The 20,582-nt window shown below is 36.0% G+C and overlaps 2 protein-coding genes across 2 annotated transcripts in view; both read left to right on the top strand.

Annotated features, from left to right (window-relative positions):
* The window catches only part of gorasp1a (golgi reassembly stacking protein 1a), a 7,246-nt gene extending 4,786 nt beyond the window's left edge, over positions 1-2,460 (top strand). The window contains exons 7-9 of the mRNA XM_073849041.1: positions 335-422; positions 505-645; positions 737-2,460. Coding sequence (XP_073705142.1) covers positions 335-422; positions 505-645; positions 737-1,209 — 702 coding nt within the window. The 3' untranslated portion in view covers positions 1,210-2,460. The remainder of the gene's footprint in view (positions 1-334; positions 423-504; positions 646-736) is intronic.
* A 2,321-nt stretch (positions 2,461-4,781) lies between these two features.
* On the top strand, positions 4,782-9,437 carry vopp1a (VOPP1 WW domain binding protein a). The gene is made up of 5 exons (XM_073849669.1): positions 4,782-5,048; positions 6,055-6,113; positions 8,277-8,354; positions 8,527-8,660; positions 8,744-9,437. The coding sequence occupies exons 1-5, from the start codon at positions 5,004-5,006 to the stop codon at positions 8,908-8,910; spliced, it is 483 nt and encodes a 160-aa protein (XP_073705770.1). The 5' UTR covers positions 4,782-5,003; the 3' UTR covers positions 8,911-9,437.
* Positions 9,438-20,582: the final 11,145 nt, after the last annotated feature.

Genomic DNA, 20,582 nt, shown 5'->3' with positions numbered 1-20,582 from the left:
CTTCCAAACTTTATAATGGCAGTTAATGGCTGTTGATATTCAATAGTCCAATAGGCTCTGGGGGGTTAATAAAGGCTTCCTGAATTGATGCGTTTGTGTAAGAAAAATATCTATATTTAAAACTTTAGAAACTGTAATCTCTAGCTTCTTCTAACTGTCATACGCACACTCATGAAAGAGTGGCGTTTCAGCAGATGACGTAGGATGTAGGCCATTATACAGCTTTGAAGAGAACCCTAGTTGTATTCGTCTGAAAGAAGAAAGTGAATACATTTGGTTCAGGTTTAAATTTTTGGTAGATACTTAACAATGTATCTAAAATTTATATCCTCAGGTGTCCTTAATGGCATCAGGTCAGTCAATGAGTGGCTTGGATCTTGAAACCCCACTGCCACCTCCCATTCAGAGAGTCATGGATCCTGGTAAGGCATCAAAATATGTGCTTCATCTAGAACCTCAATCATGAAAAGACATTGTAATATATCAAAGCAATGGTTCCTCCAGGTTTCTCGGATCACTCAGAAGTGGCCATGATGAATTCAGAGGTGTCAGACATAGCAGACCGACTGGACCTATCCACTTCTTCCATCGACATGACAAACACATCCCTAGCTGTCCGAGAGGACATTGACGTATCAGGTGTCGGTGAGTCCACCTTGCTAAATTTAGGTGCACAGATCAATCTGTGAGTCCAAATCTAGGTCGTAAAATGTGCAAAATGTCTTGTTTTTTGCAGAGGAGCTTCAAGACAGTGAGGTTTCCAGTCGTAACCCTGAGGCGCAAAATACAGAGGAATATCCTCCTGTGGATTTCAGTTCTATTGCACCACCTTCAGATGTTCCTCCTCCCCTTTCTCTCCCACACCCTCTTTTCCCAAATCTGCCTCTCAATCATAGCATGCCGACAGACATGGCATCTTTGATGAATTCTTCAATCCCATCATTCGACTCTTCTGTGCCTCCTATAGACTTCTCTTCCCTGCTCATTGACCCCGCCGCCCTTCATCTCGAGTCATCTGCTCCACCTGCAGAATATCCTGCGCAATCCAACGAATCCTCACCTTTCCCCTCAGAAACTGATGGTGCCAATCAGGGTTTTTCTGATGTGCCACAGTCTCTGAAGAGCAGCTTGTCTGAGGGCGTATCCTCCGACCTGATGTCTTTTGATTCCCATAATGCACATATCAAAGATGAAGCTGCTCCTCAGTAGTGTCACTACAAAGTACTACCTTGTGTCTTGTTTACGGAGCTGCTTAACAATCATCGGGTGTTTTTTTTTTTTTATGGCTTTGTTACTGTTGGAAATGGTATCGAGTGTGTTTTTTAAACAGTTGTGTGCAATTTATGGTTTATTTTGATGATTGTAGGCTGTTGGAATGCATGTAGGCCTTTGTTTTAAATTGTGTAGATCTTAATTTAGAAGCTAATGTTTTATGTCACTAAATTGAAACCTTTTTATTTACCTTGATTAATTAAAATTGCTTAGTTTGCTCTACCAGTTTTAAATCCCACAACAAGTAGCAGCTGAAACCTTTATTTAATTGACCGGTTGTTTTAAATATTTTGTTTTAATTATATAGTATTTATTTAGCTACGACACAAACACTCATGGATTACTGTGTTAAACTAAACACTGTAGATTATATAGAGCTAATGACAAAATATACACAAGGATCTTACACAAGGCCTGCTTTGTTACATATTTTGTGTTGCAGGAATGTTTAGGCAAGGGGTTTTGTATTTTTATTAGTTTTACAGACTAAAGTCTTGTCTAATTTCTTGTCTAGTTTTTAAAATTATTTTGATGTTATTTTAGGAATCTTCGACAGAAATACTACTTTATTCTTCATTCCTAGTGATTTATGTACTTTAGGATGGAAAGAGTAATATTATATTTATGCTTTAAGTCCCGTTGAAAACAGTTCAATCAACACTAGAAAATATTTGCTTACTTTTAATGTCATTTATTAATCTATGCAAATACTGGTATTGTATAAATGCCAATGAAATTTCTGTGGTATTAATATTGAGTGTAATCATCGCTGCCATATTTAAGGATAGTGTCATACACAGGACTATTTTTTTTTCTGTTTTAATGAGGATGTAATACAATACCTCTTTGATCCTAAGTTCTTTGTCGTAATTTCTACAGTTATGAACAAAGACTTTATATGTGTTTATACTGGCAAAGTGATTCCTGATGATATGATCATGGTACATTACAAGGGTGAGAAGGACACAATGCTGTTTTAAATTTGACTTTTTAGATAAAATGTACAAAATACCTGTACTTCCTAGTGTGAACAAAGATGTTTATTTTTGTATAGTAATGCTACTGATTCACGACAGGATATAAAGTAAGCAGAAAATGGTCTAGTATACCTACATAAACTGTATTCTTTGGGGTTCTGAGTAAAAAACACTGGAAACATCCACAGCAATAAAAGATCCAAAATATAAATTTCTACTGGTGATTGTGTGTTGTGCTTGTAACTTGTAGTCTACTTTGTGTAGGGCTGTCACTAACAATTATTTGGGTAATTCTGACGATTAATCGAGTTATCGGATAATTATTCTTTTGAGGCAATAAATATAGACCTAAGAAAACAATAGCCTTATAAAATTACTTAAATACATGTATAATAGCAATGAGACAATACTATTTGTTTCAAATAAGGTATCAAGGCAAATAATTACATGGTTTTATGGAGCAAAACTGTTAATAATACATAATGTATTACAAACAACAGAACTTACATACATTATGCATTATATCAAAGGCCTGCAGAGGGCGCCAACGCCCTGGCGATTGTTTGGTTACTCAACACTAGCAAAACGCAAGTTTTTTTTATAATCAAGTACTCGAATTGAATCGAGGAATCGTGACAGCTCTACTTTAATGAAAGTTATCTAAAGTAAATATCAAAGAGATTGTTCCGCCCAAAATGAAATTTCTGTCACTTACCCACATGTTGTTCCAAACCTGACTTTATTTCTTCTGTGAAACATGAAGATATTTTGAAGAATGATGGTAACCAAATCAGCAAAGTTTGATGACCATTCCCTTCTGCTGTGGAGACTTTTCTCAAAATATCTTTTTTTTTTTTCCACAGAAGAAATAACGTCAGACAGCTTTGAAATCACTTAAAGGCTGAGTAAATGATAATAGAGTGTTTTCACAACAAGTCAGCAATGGGCCATTTTAGCGGCACTGTAGGTAAACAATGCCACAGAACCGAACAAACTTGTATATTTTGCAGATTATTCCTGCTGAAAATGGTCAATTATTGTCATGTTTTGGGCTGTACTCATTAGGCGGACTGGGAAAAACATTTGGAGTACTTTAGACTGCCAAAAGCAATAAATCAAGGAGAAAAGTGCAAAAAAAATGTGGAACAAAGGGCGTTTGTGGTTGGCCAAACTGAACCAGGAGTTTCAGGGCAAGAATCTTAACAACATTCATGTTTGTTCTTATCATTTCCGGTCAGGTAGGTGAAATATTAGGCTAATATCTTAATTAAAACTGCTCGTACGTATCTTTACCACCAATTAACTTTAGTATGTCAAAATATTTGGCCCTTTCCAAAACAAAAATGAACAGATAATGTACTCACCCCCTTGTCATCCAAGATGTTCATGTCTTTCTTTCTTCAGTCGTAAGGTAATTGTTTTTTGAGGAAAACATTTCAGGATTTCTCTCTATATAATGGACTTCTATGGTGAACTTCCAAAATGCAGCTTCAAATGGCTCTAAACAATCACAGCCGAGGAAAGAAGGGTCTTATTTAGCTAAACGATTGGTTATTTTCTAAAATTTTTTACAGTTTATATACTTTTTAATCTCAAATGCTCATCTTGTCTAGCTCTGTGTGTACTCTGTGTCGAGATTAAAAAGTATATAGCCTAAATTGTCAATGTTTTTAGAAACATTCACAATTTCGTTAAATAACACCATTCTTCGTCGGCTGGGATCATTTAGAGCAGTGGTTCTCAATCCTGGTCCTGGAGGACCCCTGCTCTGCACATTTTGCATGTCTCTCTTATTTAACACACCTGATTGAGATCTTCAGCTTGTTAGTTCAGTTCATGGATCTCTACTAATGAGCTGATGATCTCAATCAGGTGTGTTAAATAAGGGAGACATGCAAAATGTGCAGAGCAGGGGTCCCCCAGGACCAGGATTGAGAACCACTGATTTAGAGCCCTTTGAAGCTGCATTTAAACTGCATTTTGGAAGTTCAAACCCGGGGACACCATAGAAGTCCATTATACGGAGAGAAATCCTGAAATGTTTTTCTCAAAAAAACATAATTTCTTTACGACTGAAGAAAAAAAGGCATAAACATCTCATGACAAGGGGGTGAGTACAATATCTGTAATTTTTTGTTGTGAAAGTGACCTAATTTAATAGAATATGTTTTTAATCAACACTAATGAATTAAAGAGTGTGTTACGCTAATAATAATCATACATTGACCATAAATGCATGCTTACTTGCCAACTTCATGAGGTAAGTTGTGTTTAAGTGTCTTTTTTAGGTTTCACACAACAATGTAAAAGAAAACGTCGAGCTCTAAAGAAAGCGCACAATAGCCGGTTTTGGATGAATGACTAGCTGTTTACAAGTGTGATCAGTGAGAGGTTTAGGTTACTTGTGAAAATAGTCCAACAGCGATTAAACCAGTCAAAGGGAGCTGCACAAACGTGTCTTTGTGGTGTGAGGTCATGTGATGTCATCCTCCTCACTGTATAATGGGGAATTTAGAGGATGTTGGAGTTGGAGAGTCCGATGCCACAGCACGGCCGCTCCAAGAGAGTTTAATAATGTTCCAGTCTAGGACTGTAGGACATGTGGACCAGCAACAACCCACCGTTTAAAGCAACGACAAGCAGCGCTATCGAGCAGCTTAAGTGACCTCTGTCTGTCTCTTGCGTTCTCTTACGGCTCTTGAGGTAAAACAGGTACAGCAGGCTGATCTCGCGTTGTAAGGCAGGAAATACAGAATGCGACAATTATGCGGCCTCCTCATCACACTTTTATTTGCTGAGGTGAGCATTTTATTTTTATTTCGAGCTTACACTAAATCATGTTAGTTTTAAACTAAACTTTATCATTCACGTTTTATTGTCACGTCTAACACAAATGTCTTATAACATTTTCTACACACACATACACAATGTTCATCTACACACAACATTGTTTATTGTTCTTGTCCAGGACTCAGACAAAAAGCTCTTTGTAGTTTATTTTCCATGATATCAGATGCACTCTTCTGTCACGAAAAATAAAGGGGAAAAAATCATTGGCAAAATATGGTTTTCACTTAAAAGGACACACAAAGAGCAAAAAAGTTTGACACTGTCATAGTCATTTATATTTATTTACTATTCAAGCAGTGGTTTGTGTTAGTTTTAGTATAAACAGGGTTATGTGAGGTAAAAATGGGTCAATATTTTCCGTAGTTTCTGTTTTTAGTTACGGCAAACTGTTTTAAACAGTTGTCTCAATAGTACATGTATTAACAGTCTCAAATTATTTTTTTCAGAATAAATTTGTTTGTTGCAGCAGTTTATTTCCTTGTTCTTTAATGCAAATTAACCCAGTTTAGAGTTGATTAAATTTGCACATAAAAAAAAAAAATATATATATATATATATTCAGACACCAGATATAATTTATAATATTTTGTTACTAGTGGGTGCACTAGCACTAGATAGCAAAATAATGTAAACTGTGACATATTATGCCCAAAAAAAATTCTACCAGTAAAATTGATACAAATTTTGGACCAAAAATGTGATTTGACACCTTTGTTACCTTTCTATCAAAGTTAAACTGTGATAATGTGAGACATTTTGAAGGTGTCTGAATTTAACTGTAATTAATTTGTGATTGTCAAGATGAATTTGTTCTGACACAGTTTAACTCATATTTTACCGTTTTCCAAACTACAGCGAATAAACTCTGATAATGTGAGAAATGTTGAAGGTGTCTGAATACATTTTGGTTTGACTGTACAAGACTGTATTTATAAAACTATCTCTTTATTTGCAGACAGTTGCTGAAAAAAAGTACTGTTGGTACTTTGAAGGAGATTATCCTGTGTACTTCGTGTAAGTATAGTAGATCAAATAGAATTAAATAGGACAGCTGTGGTTTTGAGGAAGGAAACAAGAAGCTAGAAAACAGCTTACTCCAATCTTTACTAACCTCACCCCTTTCCACTTTGTTCTTAATAGTTTCGACAGAATAGTGGTTAAAGGATTCATTCAGATGCACTGTTGAAAAAAAAGGAGAATTCCTTAGCTTAGAAACTTTTCCCCCTTTTAATGGTTTCAATAAGAGTAATTTATCACAAGTGTTCCCGTATACAGACAGCCACTGACATGCGCCACAGGAGGTTAGGTACAAACAATTCAGTCTTCACACCAAAAGCACAGATTAATTCTCCAGACAGTACGTCACGCTTCTTAATTACATTTAATTCAGAAGAACACATTTATCATGAAGGTTGCATTTACCTCACAAGTAAATGGTGCGGCGACAAATAATAGGCTTTATCTTAAGTATTATCTGAATGAAAATTGTAAACTAACTATAAATCTGTAGATGATGGCCACCTTGTCTTACTGAGATATATCACTTATTTATTTTTTAATGTACTCTAGCTATCTTTTTTTAATCTTTTTAAGTTTTTAAAGAAGTCTCTTATGCTCACTGAGACTGCATTTATTTATCAAAATACTGTAAAAACAGTAATATTATGAAATATTATTATAATTTAAAAGAACTTTCAATTGAAAAAAGTTTAACTCCTTCTATCAGAATGTGCAAAATGTTAATTATTTGACCAAAATAAGAGGGATCATAGAAAATGCATGTTATTGTTTTTTTAGTACTGACTTGAAAAAGATTTCACATAAAAGATTTTTACATATAGTTGAGAGAAAATAATAGTTAAATTTATAAAAATGGCCCTGTTCAGAAGTTTACATCACTTTGATTTTTAATACTGTGTTGTTACCTGAATGATCCACAGCTGTGTGTTTTTTGTTTAGTGATAGTTGTTTATGAGGCCCTTGTTTGTCCTGAACAGTTAAACTGCCTGCTGTTCATCAGAAAAATCCTTTAGGTCCCATAAATTCTTTTGGTTTTCCAGCATTTTTGTGTATTTGAACCCTTTTAAAAAATGACTGTGTGATTTTGAGATCCGTCTTTTCAAACTGAGGACAACTGAGGGACTCATATGCAACTATTACAAAATTTTAAAATGCTCACTGATCCTTCAGAAGGAAAAATGATGCATTAAGATCCAGGGGGTGAAAACTTTTTGAATTTGAAAATCAGGGTAAATTTAACTTAGTATTAAGTATCTTTAAGTACTAAGTATTAACTTAAGTATCTTCTGTAGCCTCTGAAGGGCAATACTAAATGAAACATAATATTTAGGCAAAATAATAAAAATGTAAACATCTCTATTCTGTTCAAAAGTTTTCACCCACGTCTCTTAATGCATCGTTTTTCCTTCTGGAGCATCAGTGAGCATTTGAACCTTCTGTAATAGTTGCATATGAGTCCGCAGTGTGAAAAGATGGATCTCAAAATCATACAGTCATTGCTGAAAAGAGGTCAAATACACAAAAATGCTGGAATCCCCAAAAATTGTGGCACCTGAAAGATTTTTCTGAAGAACAGCGGCCAGTTTAACTATTCAGGACAAACAACGCTGTGGATCATTCAGGTAAGAACACAGTATTAAGAATCAAGGGGATGTTGGTTTAGTTGTTATTTTTATAAATTCATTATTTTCTCTTGTGGACTATATGTAATTATCTTTTATGTGAAATATCTTATTCAGGTCAGTACTAAATAAACAATAACATGCAATAGCAATTTTGTATGATCCCTCTTGCAGATGCTAAAAGGGGGATGAAAACTTTTGACCTCAACTGTAGAGTTGCATTTTTAGACGTTATTTATTCCTGTGATGGCAAAGCATCATTACTTCAGTCTTTAGTGTCACACAATCCTTCAGAAATCATTCTAGTATGCTGATTTGCTCCTCAAGAAACATTTAATATCATCAATGTTGAAAACAGTTGAGGTGCTATGGAAACTGTGATTTTTTTTCTTTGTATTTTGATGAATAGAACAGCATTTATTTGAAATAAAAACCTTTTGTAACATTATTAATATCTTTACGGCCACTTTTGACCAATTTACTGCATCCTGTCTGACTCTTAAATGTCTGAAGGACGAACATGTATGTGTCATAGATGCAAGACATATGAAGACTGCTGTGGCACACAATGCTGTGTTCGAGCCCTTTCTGTTCAGAGAATATGGTATTTCTGGTGAGTCACTTGCTAGCTGTTCTTTTTCATTTTGAGTTTTTATTCAAGACTTTTTTGAAATTGCATTCAAGCTGTACTTGACTCAAAGGGTCGATCGGAGCATCCACCAATTTCCCAAACCCTTCCCAAACTATAAAAGTGATTTTAAGGGCTGTTTTTGATTGGTCTGTAGGCTGCTGCTGATTATTGGCATTTTGTGCTGCTGCAGTACTGGCTACTTCATTCGCAGACGTGTCCACCCTTACCCTCCACCTGAGGGACCTGATTTTACCGTGGCCTTCACTAGACAGCCTATCATATCACCAGGTAATCTCTCCCTGTGCTCTTGTCTTGCATACACACAGCGTTCACGTGGTCTCATCCACTGTATGTCATCTGTGTGTTGGTAGGATTGCGTCACAATTATGGAGACTCAGAGACTGCAGTCATTTCCACCATCTACCCAGTGCAGACCCGCACCGGTCACATGACTGCAGTGTATTCAGCGCTGCCGCCCTACTACAGCCAGCCCCCTCCTTCCTATGATCAGGTCATGCAGGACTCACAGAAGAAATAAACAGACCCGCAGCACCGTGACTTTTCTTACTCAATCTGTGAAGTGAAAGAAAGAAACAGAAGAAGCTCAACAACCCAGGCATGACTGGAAGAAAACAAACTGACAAACTGGAACAGATGCATCTCCATTTTTCTCTTAGCATACAAGACTGCTGGAGGCTTACAGTTCCTTATCTGTGGACACAAAAAGTGCACTTAGTTTTCAGTGTCAGGACAGAAGTATAGATTATACAATGGCTTTCACATTAGAGGCGGGGGTTATAGCTTGTCATCTTAACACTAGTAACAGCAAACAGCTTCAACAAACGTACTGTATGCTTATGTTTTAGAAATGTTTATATTTTTGCTTCTAAAACGATTTTATTTTCATATCTAAAAACAGAGACCTTTAAAATGATCAAACATTTTTATTTCTTCACACATAAAGGACATTACCTTGGATTAAATAAATGTCTATAAAATGTTATTGATTAAAATGCACTGCTTGTTTATATCAAACTCATCACCCATAACCCTAATAAAATCTTTTTTCTATCTATAGTCTATTCACCTTATTTTTTGCCATAAGAGTCTGCTGTTTAATAGTGCAAATTGGTGTGTTTTTCTTAATCATAAACACACTGGTTTGTAGTGTAAACAGTTTTGCAGTTTACTGCACCTTGTCATTTTTCTCGCAATTTCCCTATATGGCTAATGAACCGGACATCTCTCCCATAGGCTTACTTCCACACTGAAGACACCACCATCAATCGGCCGTATTGGCAGCACTGAATGTAAACAGTTCCACTGAAATATTGTACCCTTTCCTGCTCACTGAGTCTTTCTCTATATGTGACCCTGGACCACAAAACCAGGGGTATGTTTGTAGCAATAGCCAAAAATACATTGCATGGGTCAAAATTATTGATTTTTCTTTTATGCCAAAAATCATGAGGAAATTAAGTAAAGATCATGTTCCATGAAGATTTTTTGTAAAAATTCCTACTGTAAATGTATCAAAATGTAATTTTTGATTAGTAATATGCATTGTTAAGAACCTAATTTGGACAACTTTAAAGGTGATTTTCTCAGGATTTAGATTTTTTTGCCCCCTCAGGTTCCAGATTTTCAAATAGATGTATCTCAGCCAAATATTGTCCTATCCTAACAAATCATACATCAATAGAAAGCTTATTTACTGAGCTTTCATATATATGGATACATCTCAGTTTTGTAAAATTTAACCTTATGACTGGTTTTGTGGTCCAGGGTCACATATGATTAAGCAGCTTCCACACTTTTTCCCCCGTGCCGTGGTTTAGACAGCATAAATGAGCAGAACAACATATTAAGTAGTACATTAACCGTGCAATCCATGTTGTTCACATCCGAGTATCTCCAATATGGCCGCACATCCGTGCAAACCCTCTATAAGGTGGATACATTTTTAGTAATTTTACTTTATTAGTCAGGCCTACATCTTGCCAAGAAATTGAGAAATCATCAGACCAGGTAACCTTTTTCCAATCCTCTATTGTTCAAATTTTGCTGTGCGTGAAAATCTGAGTAGATCAGCAGTATCTCAGACAACCAGGGGTGCGTTTCCCAAAAAAAAAAGTCAAGTCAAGTCACCTTTATTTATAAAGCACTTATACAATACAGATAATCAAAGCAGCTTTACAGTGTTAAACAGAAAAATAGTGTCAACAACGCAAACAAAATTCAATTCTGCTGTAAAGCAGCTCTAAAAAAAGGACAACAACCGTAAGCAATCTATTTTTCAGTTAAAGGCAGTTCATGGTTGATTCGGTGATGTTATTGTCCAGCTTTGTTCAGTTCTCTTCCAAAAACAATTTTTGTTCTTACCACCCTGGTGAAAAAAACAGCTAAGACCAGCCTAGGCTGGTTGGCTGGTTTTAGCTGGTCAGCAGGCTGGTTTTAGAGGGGTTTTGGCCACTTTTCCAGCCTAGATAATTAGATGTAGGCCTACAGCATGGATTGCATGGTTTATGTACTGCTGAATAATTTCTAAACCACGGGAAAAACGTGTGTAAGCTGCGAAATCATACAGAGAAGGACTTAGTAAGCAGTAAAAGGCGCAATAATAGTTTGAGAAATTAGAGTTAGGTGGTAAAGATACGTAGGAGCAGTATTAATTAGAATATTAGCCTAATATTTCACCTAACATTACCTGACTGGAATTATAAGAACAAACACGAATGTTGTCAAGATTCTTGCCCTGGAAATCCTGGTTCAGTTTGGCAACCACAGACGTCCTTGATTTGTTATCACTTTTGGCAGTCTGTAATACTACAACTGCTTTTCCCGGTCTGATAGCAATAATCAGCTAAATATACGAGTTTTGTTTGATTCGGTGGCATTGTTTATGTTCATTGCCGCTAATATCCCTGGTGAAAAAAACAGCTAAAACCAGCCTAGGCTGGTTGGCTGGTTTTAGCTGGTCAACCAGCCTGGTTTTAGCTGGTCATAGCTGGTCGGCAGGCTGGTTTTAGAGGGGTTTTGGCCTTTTTTCCAGCCTGGCCAGGCTGGTCAGGCTGGTCTTAGCTGGTCAGGCTGGAAAACCACCAGCTAAAACCAGTCTGACCAGCCTGGCCAGGCTGGGAGACCAGCTAAAACCAGCTACTTGCAGCTTAAACCAGCCAATACCAGCCAACGGATGGCCGATTAATGACGCATCGTGAAAATTTGCGACCATAGTTAAAGATGTTTTGGGGAAACGCACCCAAGTTTAGCACCAATAAAGTTACTTACATCACCTTTATTCTTCATTCTGATGCTTGGTTTGAACTTAAGGCGATCTTCTTGACCTTGTCTACATGCTAAAAAGTTAAGTTAAATTAAGTTGCTACAATGTGATTATTAGCTAATTAATTGTTTGTATTAATAAGCAGTTGAATATGCGTACGTAATAAAGTGTGATATTTTAATACTATCATATTTATTTCTAAATAATACTATAGGCTATTAAAGCTGTTCAAAATCTTGTTGCAAATTTTCTAACCCAACCAAGCAGGCAAAAAATATCTGCTACTACACCAATGAGTAAAGTAACAGACAAACTAAAACTTTACATGAACCACCGTTTTCATCAGTTTTAGGCTTGTGTTACAAAAAAATATTAGCTTATATTATATTATATTATATTAAATTTGCAACAAGATTTGGAACAGCTTTGTTTAATAGCCTATATTATTTAGAAATGAATATAATAGTATTGAACTAATATGAATATTCGTTAAGAAATAATATTAATAAAACAAAGATATTTATTCGATTATTTTCAACAATTTATGTATCCTTATTCATCATACATAAATACACAATTTTTATTTATGTTTTTTGTTTACGTTACATTGGTAACCGTTTATTACCACCACAAGGTGGAGCTGTAAAGCAACAATCTCCAGTTTATTCTACTCCTTTAGTTTCAGGTCTAGACATTACTAGAACTTACCGTTGTGCTCTGAGGGAAAATCAACATCAGTTTATACGTCGTTAAGTTATCATTTATTCCTCAGACGGATAATATACGCAACAATCAATTAAATTTGGCTTATCTAGAAAAGAACATAATGATAATTTACATTCTCTTCCAGGTATTGAACACCCATGAGTCTGTCTACGCCCCTATAAACTGGCAAAGAAGACAAAACGGATCTGAATACTGCTCTACTGGGCTCAGCTTTAAACCTCAGGAAATTCTTACAAAATGCCTCTGAGGATGTTCAAGGTAAAACAAAAAGCCAAAGTAACAATTGCCCGTAAACAGTGTTCCAAATAATCAGATTTGAGATTGTGTTTGACTCAGGGCTGTATTTATCCAGTCTCTCAAGACATCCTCACATTACTTAAGTTATGCTTGAGAAATTCATTCCCTATGCATCTGTAAATTGTGTAGCAGCAGTGCGAGTCCTTTCTGAGGTGAGGCCAGATCGAGCATTGCAGACCTGTCTTTATGCAACTTTTTAGTCTAGACTTTAATATCCTATTTATTTTCCTTCACAGCAAAATTCAGTAATTACATTCATGTAAAGGCCTTGGGAACACCACTAATGGAAAAGGACTGAAACCATCTCATCTCATTTGTCCCTGATAGTTTCCACTGAATTCATTGATTAAAAACAAGTAGTTCTTGTTTTTAAACTCTGTGTCTGGGAAGAGTGCAAGGATATGGGTTACTCTAAGGTACGGTATAGCTTGTGTCATCAGGCGCATGCAAGTGGAGGAAAAGAAGTAGAAAGAACGAAATGTGCTTCAAGCCACATTTTCTGCGAGCCGCATCATTTGTGGCCTCTGAAACAGACGGAGGAACCTTTGTTTGACCTTCAGCTCCTCTCACTTATTTATAATGCAGACTTCATAAAAGTTTGAGCACAACCGAGCGCAGAGTTGTCCACGGTCCAGAATGTGGATGAGTTCAGTCTCTTCACTTTCTATCGATGTAAAGTGGACTTTGGAAACAGACACAGCGTGAAATGTGTTTTAATGTTTTTAATCACATTCATTCAATTGTTATATTTTCAAAACCAAGTCATAAGGGGTTATTTTTTTTATTTTTAGATTTATAGATTATCTGAAAGCTGAATAAATGTTAGGATAGGACAATATGTGGCCGAGATACACTATTTGAAAATCTGAAATCTGAGGGTGCTAAAAAAAATCCTAATATTGAGAAAATTGCCTTTAAAGTTGTCCAAATGAAGTACTTAGCAATGCATATTACTAATCAAAAATTACGTTTTGATATATTTACAGTAGGAAATTTACAAAATATCTTCATGCAACATGATCTTTACTTAATATCCTAATGATTTTTGGCATAAAAGAACATATATATAATCACATATATACACATACGAGGAAACAAGTGTAAGCAAGTCTTCAGTTTGTGGAACATGAGGCAACATCATATACTCGCACACAGTTAAATATTCAGCGTCCTCAGGGATTAAATGAACTTGACTAGATGTTTACAGTGTGTAGTGTATATTTTTTAAGGCAACACATAATGGTCAAGTTTCTCCAGACTGTTTTTGCACATCTGCTGTTTCTTTACCCGTGAGAGCTCCTGCTTTCTCCCCTTACCTGATTGTTGTGTTGTGTTGGAAAGAAACAGCAGGTGGACTTTGGCAAGTTGTGAAGAAAGAACAAATGAGTTGGTAGACTTCCAGAGCACCAGAGAACCTGTTAGACACATGCAACACCTGAACAGTAAACCAGACGTTACCACAGCTGCACCTTACAGACAACAGGCCCAAGTCCTTCAGTGTATGTAAGTGTTAGATACACTAACATTCAAATGTCAAACAATCCTTTAGAAATCATTTTAATATGATGATTTGGTCACTATAAAAACATTTCTTACTATTATCAGTGTTTCTATTAAAAGTGTCTTTTGCAAAGTTAGAGACAGTTCATGCAAAAAGGATAATTCTGTAATTAATTACTCACCCTCATGTCGTTCCAAACCCCTAAGACCTTATCTATCTTCAGAACACAAATTAAGATATTTTTGACGAAATCCAAGAGCTTTTTGACCCTGCATAGACCGCACACAACTACCATGTTCAAGGCCCAGAAAGGCAAGGACATAGAAATAAAATAGTCCATGTTACATGAGTGGTTTAATCGTAATTTTCTAAAGCAACAAGAATACTTCCGTGTGCAAAGAAAACAAAAGTAATGACTTTATTTAACAATTTCTTCTCTTCCGTGTCGGTCTTTGATGTGCATTCATAACAGTACCAGAAGGGTCAAAAACAGGGTCGGAAATTAACAAGGACTTGTGGCAAAAATCCCACCAACAAATGCCCCTGCACAATTAAACATTTTACGGCTGTCGCAATTAAAATGAAATGTGAAAATTAATGAAAAGTGTCAATTCGCAAAATTACATTTAGATTCGCTCACACCACATCATGCCTTGTTTATACTCGCGGGGAAGTATATGGCGTTAAATGCACTAAAGGATTAGTTCACTTCCAGAACAAATATTTACAGACAGTGTACTTTCCCCCTTGTCATCAAAGATGTTCATGTCTTTCTTTCTTCAGTCGTAAAGAAATTATGTTTTTTGAGGGTAACTTTTAACAATTATCTCCATCTTCTATGGTGCCCCCGAGTTTGAACTTCCAAAATGCAGTTTAAATGCAGCTTCAAAGGGCTCTAAACGATCCCAGCTAAAGACTTAGGGTTTTATCTACACTCTTAAAAATAAAGGTGCTTCACCATGCCATAGAAGAACCTTTTCTTGTCTAAATGGATCTATAAAGAACCTTCGACATCTGAAGAACCTTTCTGCTTTACAAAAGGCTCTTTGTGGTGAAAGAAGGTTCTTCAGATTATGAAAAGGTAAAAGATATGTTTTTTTTAAAGAACCTTTGACTCAATGGCTCTTTGTGGAACGAAAAATGGTTATTCTATGGCATCGCTGTGAAGAACCTTTTAAAGCACCTTTATTTTTAAGTGTAGTGAAGTGTAGTGAAACGATCAGGCATTTTCTAAAGTAAATTAAAATGTATATACTTTTCAACCTCAAATGCTTATCTTGTCTAGCTCTGCCATTGCGCATGCATGCTCTGTGTAATCTGGGTCAATACAGTTAGGGTATGTTAAAATGTTTTCTCCTCCAACTTCGTCCTACAATCGCCCCACATCGCTGTTTTTCCTTTTTTTGTAAAGGGCGTTTGATGATCTTTGCACGTTCACTTTGTAAACACTCTGGCTTGGTACTTCTGCAGCGATGTAGGGCGATTTTGAAGTTGAGGAGAAAATGAGATGGGGTTTTTCAATATTACCCTAACTTTATTTACCCGGATTACAAAGAGTCCACATGCGCCTGAGATCGTTTTGAGCCCTTTAAAGCTGCATTCAAACTGCATCATAGAAGTATAGAAGTCCACTATATGTAGATAATTCCTGAAATGTTTTCCTCAAAAAAACAATTTCTTCATGACTAAAGAAAGAAAGACAAACATCTTGGATGACAACGGGGTGAGTACATTTGTAAATTTTTGTTCTGAAAGTGAACTACTCCTTTAAGTGCATGAAGCCCTTTTTTGTGTGAAAGTGTGCATGCTATTTTTTGTAACTTTGCGCAGCTCCGCTTTTGAAGATGCACAAGTTCAGGGCAACTCTGGCCGAACAGGCACGTCTTTACCAGCATTTTTATGAATCGAGAAACCTTAATGTGAAGTTCAAACTCCATTTTGATATATTTATTTTATTGTTGTTTAATTTAGTTTTATACGTATGATATGGTATTTTGTTCTAATGGCACAAATAATCTCAAGCTTTACAGGGTTTTAAAGTAGTTCACTTTCAGAACAAAAATTTACAGATAATGTACTCACCCCCTTGTCATCCAAGATGTTTATGTCTTTCTTTCTTCAGTCGTAAAGAAATTATGTTTTTGAGGAAAATTTCAGGATTTCTCTCCATATAATGGACTTCTATGGTGCCCCCGAGTTTGAACTTCTAAAATGCAGTTTAAATGCAGCTTCAAAGGGCTTCAGAGGAAGAAGGGTCTTATCTAGCGAAACAATCGGTTATTTTTTTAAGAACATTTACAATTTATATACTTTTTAATCTCAAACGCTCGTCTTGTCTAGCTCTGCGTGAACTCGGTGTATTCCAGTTCATGACAGTTAGGGTATGTTGAAAAACTCCCATCTCATTTTCTCCACCAACTTCAAAATCGTACTACATCGCTGCAGAAGTACCGACCCAGTGTTTACAAAGTAAACGTGCAAAGAAGATCAAACACCCTTTACAAAAAAAGGTAAAACAGCGATGTAGGATGATTTTGAAGTTGGAGGAGAAGATGAGATGGGAGTTTTTTGACATACCCTAACTGTCTTGAACCGGAATACAGAGTACACACAGAGTTAGACAAGACGAGCATTTGAGGTTAAAAAAATATATAAATTGTAATTTTTTTTAGGAAATAACTGATCGTTTTACTAGATAAGAGCCTTCTTTCCTCGGCTGTGATCGTTTAGAGCCCTTTGAAGCTGCATTTTGGAAGTTCAAACTCGGGGGCACCATAGAAGTCCATTATATGGAGAGAAATCCTGAAATATTTTCCTCAGAAAACATAATTTCCTTACGACTGAAGAAAGAAAGACATGAACATCTTGAATGACAAGGGGGTGACTACATTATCTGTAATTTTTTGTTCTGAAAGTGAACTACTCCTTTAAATGGTTCTTTTTTGTAATGTGGGTATGGTGAGATGTACTAAAAACAAACATTTTCACCAGTTCATTAGCTGCTGTAGGGAAACTGTTTGCACTACAAACCAGTGTGTTCATAATTAAGATAATACATTTAAATAATATGGTACAAAAACACCAGTTTGCATTATCAAGCAGCAAAACGAGCTGTTTTGTACAGCTAAAAAAAGCTGAAAGCGAATGACACCTGGAAGCCAGACACATTAAATTTAAAAATGGCTGCGTCTGCTCTTATGAAAAAAATAAGGTGGATAAACAAGGCTTCAGGTTGCATTTACATGCTGCAAATAAACGATTAATTTTGTAGCCTTAGTAATTATAACGGGTATTTTTTGCATAACTTGTGCTAGACTTCATCAACCGACATGTTTGTTTGTGAAGCCAGAATGTGACGTGCCCAAAATGAAACAAAAATGTTTTATATTGTTTTTATAGTGATATTAAAGGAGAACTCCGGTGTGATTTTGACCTAAAGTGTATTGAATCATGATACCGAGTGTGAACGTACCTTGCATATTTCATCTCGGTTTGTGTCCAGCTGTCCGAAATCTGGGGTCAGTTAGCCGATGCTCACAACAGGCTGTCTATGAGAGTGAACAGGGCATCGGAAAAGCCATGTAAATAAATCACTGTTTTACGCCATTTACGAGGCACAAAGTAGCTCCACACTTCATCGGTAGACTTCCTAGGGCCCTGACATTTAAAACGAGACATTGAGAACTCAGAAAAAGCACCGGTAGTTTATTTACAAGAAGATTTATACAGACATCTTCCACCAGGAACAGAGCAGTCGCCGCCATCTTAAATGTAGTCACGATAAGTCGAGTGTCGAGCACCAAGGAAACTACAACCTGATACGTTGATAACCTGATAAATTCATTGGTGCTCGACACTCGATTTATCGTGACTAAGTTCAGGATGGCGGCTACCGGATTTTCTCTACCAGGTACTGTCTGTATAAATCTTCTTGTAAATAAACTACCGGTGCTTTTTCTGAGTTCTCAATGTCTCGTTTTAAATGTCAGGGCCCTAGGAAGTCTACCGATGAAGTGCGGAGCTACTTTGTGCCTCGTAAATGGCGTAAAACAGTGATTTATTTACATGGCTCCTTCGATGCCCGATTGACTTTCATTGACAACCTGTTGTGAGCATCGGCTAACTGACCCCAAATTTCGGACAGCTGGACACAAACCGAGATGAAATATGCAAGGTACGTTCACACTCGGTATCATGATTCAATACACTTTAGGTCAATATCACACCGGAGTTCTCCTTTAATAATCATTATTACAATATAAAGATTAATAATCTACAATAATGATTTTTGTCATAATATTGCAGCCTTATAAGCTCCTGTTTATTGTTATTGACAACAGTTTAAAGATAATAAAATATTGAAGTAATTTGGTAAATGTAAGTATTTGACATTGAAAAACAACATATTGTTTTTATAACAATAATGTGATTATAAAAAATGCCCTCAAAGATGTAAAAAATGCACCGGGAAATCAATTAATTGATTTGGAAAAAGTTCATTTCTGAGTCTGACCCTAGCCAGAAAGCTCTCGGATTTTATAAAAAGTATCTTAATTTGTGTTCTGAAGATGAACAAAGGTCTTACGAGTTTAAAACGACAGGAGGTTGAGTAATTAATGACAGAATTGACTTTTTTTTAACTATCCCTTCAAAAACGATCAATTTAATGAAGCTAAATAAAAAGTATTAATTTATTCCTTTCAAACTTCTGTACAGAAGTGTATGTGTGCTTTTCTTCAGCGCTCTGTTATTGGAGTAATTAGTGTTTTATGTGATTCTGAACAGCCAGAGAAGAAGAAAATCTGTAGCAAAAATCAAAATGGACATCTAGGAAAATCAATTGTTCTTTGTGCACCCACAGAAATAAAACTATAGACATCCATACCAAGAATACTAAAGAGACACTGTGTTCCACTAAAGTACAACCAGCTTTCAAGAAACATGCCAAATCCTCCAAGCTAAAATAAGTACCTATTTATTAACATGAATTTCAAATTTACAAGTTCAACACAGAAAAAAGACATATCCATTACAATTTGGGCATTCATCTTCTCATTCATTAACAGTGATTCATCTCGCCACTTCTTCAATTTGACCGGTGAACACTACTCTGAATGAGAACATGACACTGAAGAAGAAAATAAGACTCAGACGTCTTTCTCATTTGCAGAAAATATTAGGGAGAGCACTAGAATACTACAATCGACAATTCCTTCAATGAAACAAATAAAACATACAAACATTTCTCAACGCAAGCACTTTGTACAAATCACTGTCACATCTACATGAACAAACCTTTATGTACACTGAGGTAAATGATCGTATTTGTCCAAAGAGGTATGCTTTAACGTGAATTGTTTTTGAGTTTTGCACTGTAGTGTTTTTTTTTAAGTGATGTTTCAGATGTCCCGAAAACCCAAATTACATTTACACCAAACAGGGTAGGCACTCAATATAAAAAGGCTTCTGGAATTTATATAGAGGAAACTGAATCTGAAAAGCAAAATTTGCACATAAACCATAACCTTGGAATGAACAAAGAAGAATAAAGGTATGACAAATATCTGGAAATAGTTACAAATTTTGGGGGCTGGAAATACCAGTCATTTGTGACTTTGCAGAAAGCATAAATCTTTATAAAACTGAGGCACTTGTATTGCATCACGCACTGGAGAACACAGTGAGATAGCATATCATAGCGTAAGTGTTCCTGGCTGCATCCCACATCATTTCCTGCCCTTTTGAGCAGGAACTCATTCATTCATTGAGTTAATGCCAATGTGGGCTGCAGAACAGTTGGGTGCTATTGTAGTGTGACCCCCTTTTGAGCTCAGATTGAAAATACTGTATGTTCAACATGACACCAAAGTGACCACATAGTCATACGACATGTTTCCTTTTCATATATATATATATATATATATTAGGGCTGTCAATCGATTAATTTTTTTTTAATCGCGATTAATCGCATGGTTGTCTTGAGTTAACTCGCGATTAATCGCACATTTTTATCTGTTCTAAATGTACCTTAAATTAACACTTTTTAAAGTTTTTAATACTCTAATCAACATTGGCATGGATGCTTTAAGCAAATATGTGTTTATTATCAGTGAAACCATACTTGACTAGACTAACTTGTTTCAAATGTCATAGATGTTTTTCAAATAACTTGTTCATGTCTATTAGACACATGAAAAAAAGAACATAGAAACACCAGGTTCCCATTACTTCTCTTTCTTTGCACTGAGCAATTTACTTACACAAGCCTGTTTACATTATTTGCAGGACAGGGCAGCTCACTTCTTCTGAACATGCAAAATCTACATTTATTATTACATTTGTTTGCCTCTCGGTGCCCACATACTGTCATTTGATGCAGCCAGGTTCTCAACAAAACTGTTTC

Source organism: Garra rufa, chromosome 10, assembly GCF_049309525.1.
Source record: "Garra rufa chromosome 10, GarRuf1.0, whole genome shotgun sequence".
In the NCBI taxonomy this organism is placed as follows: domain Eukaryota; kingdom Metazoa; phylum Chordata; class Actinopteri; order Cypriniformes; family Cyprinidae; genus Garra; species Garra rufa.
Note: the sequence above shows the minus strand (reverse complement) of the source record. Positions and strands in the feature narration are given on the sequence as shown.